General features: G+C 42.7%; 1 protein-coding gene across 1 annotated transcript in view; it reads left to right on the forward strand.

Moving 5' to 3' along the window:
* Nucleotides 1–3,418, forward strand: part of SGCB (sarcoglycan beta) — a 14,368-nt gene that overhangs the window by 1,228 nt on the left and 9,722 nt on the right. Inside the window, exon 2 of the mRNA XM_006757826.2 lies at nt 2,947–3,132. Within this exon, the coding sequence (XP_006757889.1) occupies nt 2,947–3,132 (186 nt within the window). The remainder of the gene's footprint in view (nt 1–2,946; nt 3,133–3,418) is intronic.

Below are 3,418 nucleotides of genomic sequence, written 5' to 3' on the forward strand. Positions count from 1 at the left end.
ATGTGGACAGGGGACTGTGCCCCCTCCCCCCAATCGGCCCTACCCTGAGCGTGACTGAGGGTGGCATCACAACCTCCCAATCGCCCTGCTCTGTGCATGACGGGGCGGCACCCCAACTCCCCAATTGGCCCTGCTCTGAGCCCAACCAGGGGCTGCACCTAGGGATTGGGCCTGCCCTCTGCCACCCAGGAGCAGGCCTAAGCCAGTAGGTCATTATCTCCCGAGGGGTCCCAGACTGCGAGAGGGCACAGGCTGGGCTGAGGGACCCTCCCTCCCCCGCGAGTGTACAAATTTTTGGGCACCAGGCCTCTAGTATATATATAAAACTTAGTGTGCTGACATTGCCATGTATTCATTTTCTTTAATAAAAAAAGAAAAGAAAAGAAAAAACGGTGTTTATGGATTCTTCCCTTTAAAGACTTAACTTTTAAAAGGGTAGAATCAATTCAATAGAAGAGACCTTTGCCAGGATGATTTTATTGCTTTCACCTCTCCTAAAAAATACAATCTTTTCTACTTTCATTCAACTTTTTCTGCATTTAGTATTGTCTCCTCAGCTAGATTTTTAAAATTATAAACCCTTGGATAGCAGTAAAAGATATATTTTACTAGTAGCCCTGCGCACTAGATTCTGTGTGCCAGTAGCTCGCTGCCACCCTCCAGTAGCTCCTCCCAAACCCTGCCTTCCCTCATAGCTTGCTGCCGTGTCCCCTCCTGTAGCTCTCCCTCACCCACTTGTAGCTTGCTGCCACCCTCCTGTAGCTCCCTCTGCCCCCGCCACCCCGCTCCCCCTCATAGCTTGCTGCCCTGCCCCTTCTGTAGCTCTCTGCCTCTGCCTGCTTGTAGCTCGCTGCCCCACCCTCCTGCTGATCTGTGATCCAGTCGTTATGGTCGGTCGTTACACTTCACAGTGTAATGATCATTTGCATATTACATCCTTATTATATAGGATAGTCTTAAGTCTCTGTTGTCAGAGAATGAAAGGATCTGGTAAGCTAGTGTACACGGAGGACACGGTTTGTTGCCTTTCACAAAGATGTTCCTTTTTTAAAGGAGAAGACTTTTAATCCAAGGTTGTAACTATGTGAGCGTTAGATTTTCAGAGAGTGATTATTGATATACCTAAGACCAACCATGAACGTGAACTTCGGCAGTTCTAAAGTGATTCTGTTTATTTTTTACTTCTAATATTTCCTTTGTATTTATGTACACCTAAAATATTTTGTGTCTAATTCTTCTCTCTTTTTTTTCTTTTTGTTAATCCTCACTCGAGGATATTTTTCCCATTGATTTTCAGAGAAAGTGGAAGGAAAAGGGGGAGGAGAGAAACTGAGAGCGAAAAATTGATATGAGAGAGACTCATTGATCAGTTGCCTCCTGCACCTGCCTCAAACTGGGCTGGGATCAAACCTGCAAGCCAGGTTGAGGAACCAAACCCACAGCCCTTCAGTGTGCAGGCTAGTGCTCTAACCATTAGCCACACAAGCTCTTTTTGATTTAAGTAAAGAGTTAGTCTTGGCCAGCAGCACAGTGGTTAGAGCATTAGCCCAAGTATCAAAGGGTTATGAGTGTATAAGGAATAAAAATCAGAGTGGTGCCAAAACCGGTTTGGTTCAGTGGATAGAGCATCGGCCTACGGACTGAAAGGTCCCAGGTTCGATTCCGGTCAAGGGCATGTACCTGGGTTGCAGGCACATCCCCAGTAGGAGATGTGCAGGAGGCAGCTGATCGATGTTTCTCTCTCATCGATGTTTCTAACTCTCTATTTCTCTCCCTTCCTCTCTGTAAAAATTCAATAAAATATATTTTAAAAAAAAATCAGAGTGGCATCAGACCTCTCAAAAATAGCACCAGAAGCTAAAAGGCAAGTAAGCAAGGACCTTAAAAATTCAGAAACAGAACAGTGTCAAATGTGGAAACATCTACCAAGCTAGACCATCAGTCACGTGTGAGGGATTATGCAGATATTTTTAGCCATGCACACACAAAAAATTTCACTCCTCATACAAGCTGAGAAAGCCACAGGAGAATGTGCTCTACCAGAAGGAGGTACTAAAGCAGGCAAGTTGAAGACACTGATACAGGAAACTGGGTATCCACGGGGAGAAAGACAAAAGGGAGTTCCAGCATGAATGTGAAGGACAAGTTCATGATGACAGCTGTGCAGCAGGCCCAGAGGTGACGTCCAGACTGGAACAAGACAGGGATTCCAGAGAGATTTCCTGAGAGAGAAAAATAGAACTGACAAATTATCTGGGAGGCTCAGACTCCTAGAATATCCTACTGAGAGACATTTCACAAATACTGGAGGGTTTGGAAAGATTTAGTCAGATTTTCAAAGAAACTAAGCAAAAAAAAGTGGGGGGGGGAGACAAGTATTAAACTCTGAGAGACACAAAGTATGAGAAAGGGACTGTACCATATATAGTATTTGACTTAGCGGTGAGTAATATTTATATGGTCATAATACTGAAAATGCTAAACATGGATTTAACCAAAACTTGAGATTGAAGTTGGAGGAGAAGAAATATAAATGAGCTAAAATTCTCACCTATTGAAATAGAAAATCAATAGATAAAACCTAAACTTGAGGAGAGAAGAAATAATGCACAAGTATGTTTAAATGTGAAGATAAATTCTAGAAAAAATAGATAAAATTGTTGAAAGTGATTGTTATATGGATGAGATATGGAAGGGATAGAAGAAATAAACTGCTCTGTTTCTATTATAGACCTTTTTGCACTTTTTGACCATCAGCTATTTGCATATAATATCATGATAGAAATTAAATGTGTGTTTTTTATAAGTGGAAAACCAACTGATATGTTCATCTCACTGAAGACACACTTTAAGAAGTTTTATCCTCTGGCAGTGATCTCTTCTATCTGTTTCCCAAGTATGTTAAATGCTTGCTGCCTGTTAACAGCCGGCTTTTTTCTTTTTTAGATAACACTTGTTATCTGGTCTGTGATTCGCATTGGACCAAATGGCTGTGACAGCATGGAGTTTCATGAAAGTGGCCTGCTTCGATTTAAGCAAGTATCTGACATGGGCATTATCCACCCTCTTTATAAGAGCACAGTAGGAGGAAGGCGAAATGAAAATTTGGTCATCACTGGCAACAACCAGCCTGTAAGTTATCACACTTAATTGAGGGACATTAGAGAAAAATTTATAAATATCCTATCTAATAAAAGACAAAAAGGATAATTAACCATACCTCCACTACGCCTCCCATGGGCTGATCAGGGTGATATGCAAATTAACTGCCAACAAAGATGGCGGCTGGCAGCCACGCAGCTGAAGCAAGCAGGAGGCTTGCTTGCTCCAGTGATAGAGGAAGCCAACGTTCCCCGCATGCCGCTGCCGGCTCTGAATTGCACTTTAAGAAACCATTTTGCAATTATAGAAGGTAATC

Source organism: Myotis davidii, unplaced genomic scaffold (genome assembly GCF_000327345.1).
Source record: "Myotis davidii unplaced genomic scaffold, ASM32734v1 scaffold173, whole genome shotgun sequence".
NCBI classification, from domain to species: domain Eukaryota; kingdom Metazoa; phylum Chordata; class Mammalia; order Chiroptera; family Vespertilionidae; genus Myotis; species Myotis davidii.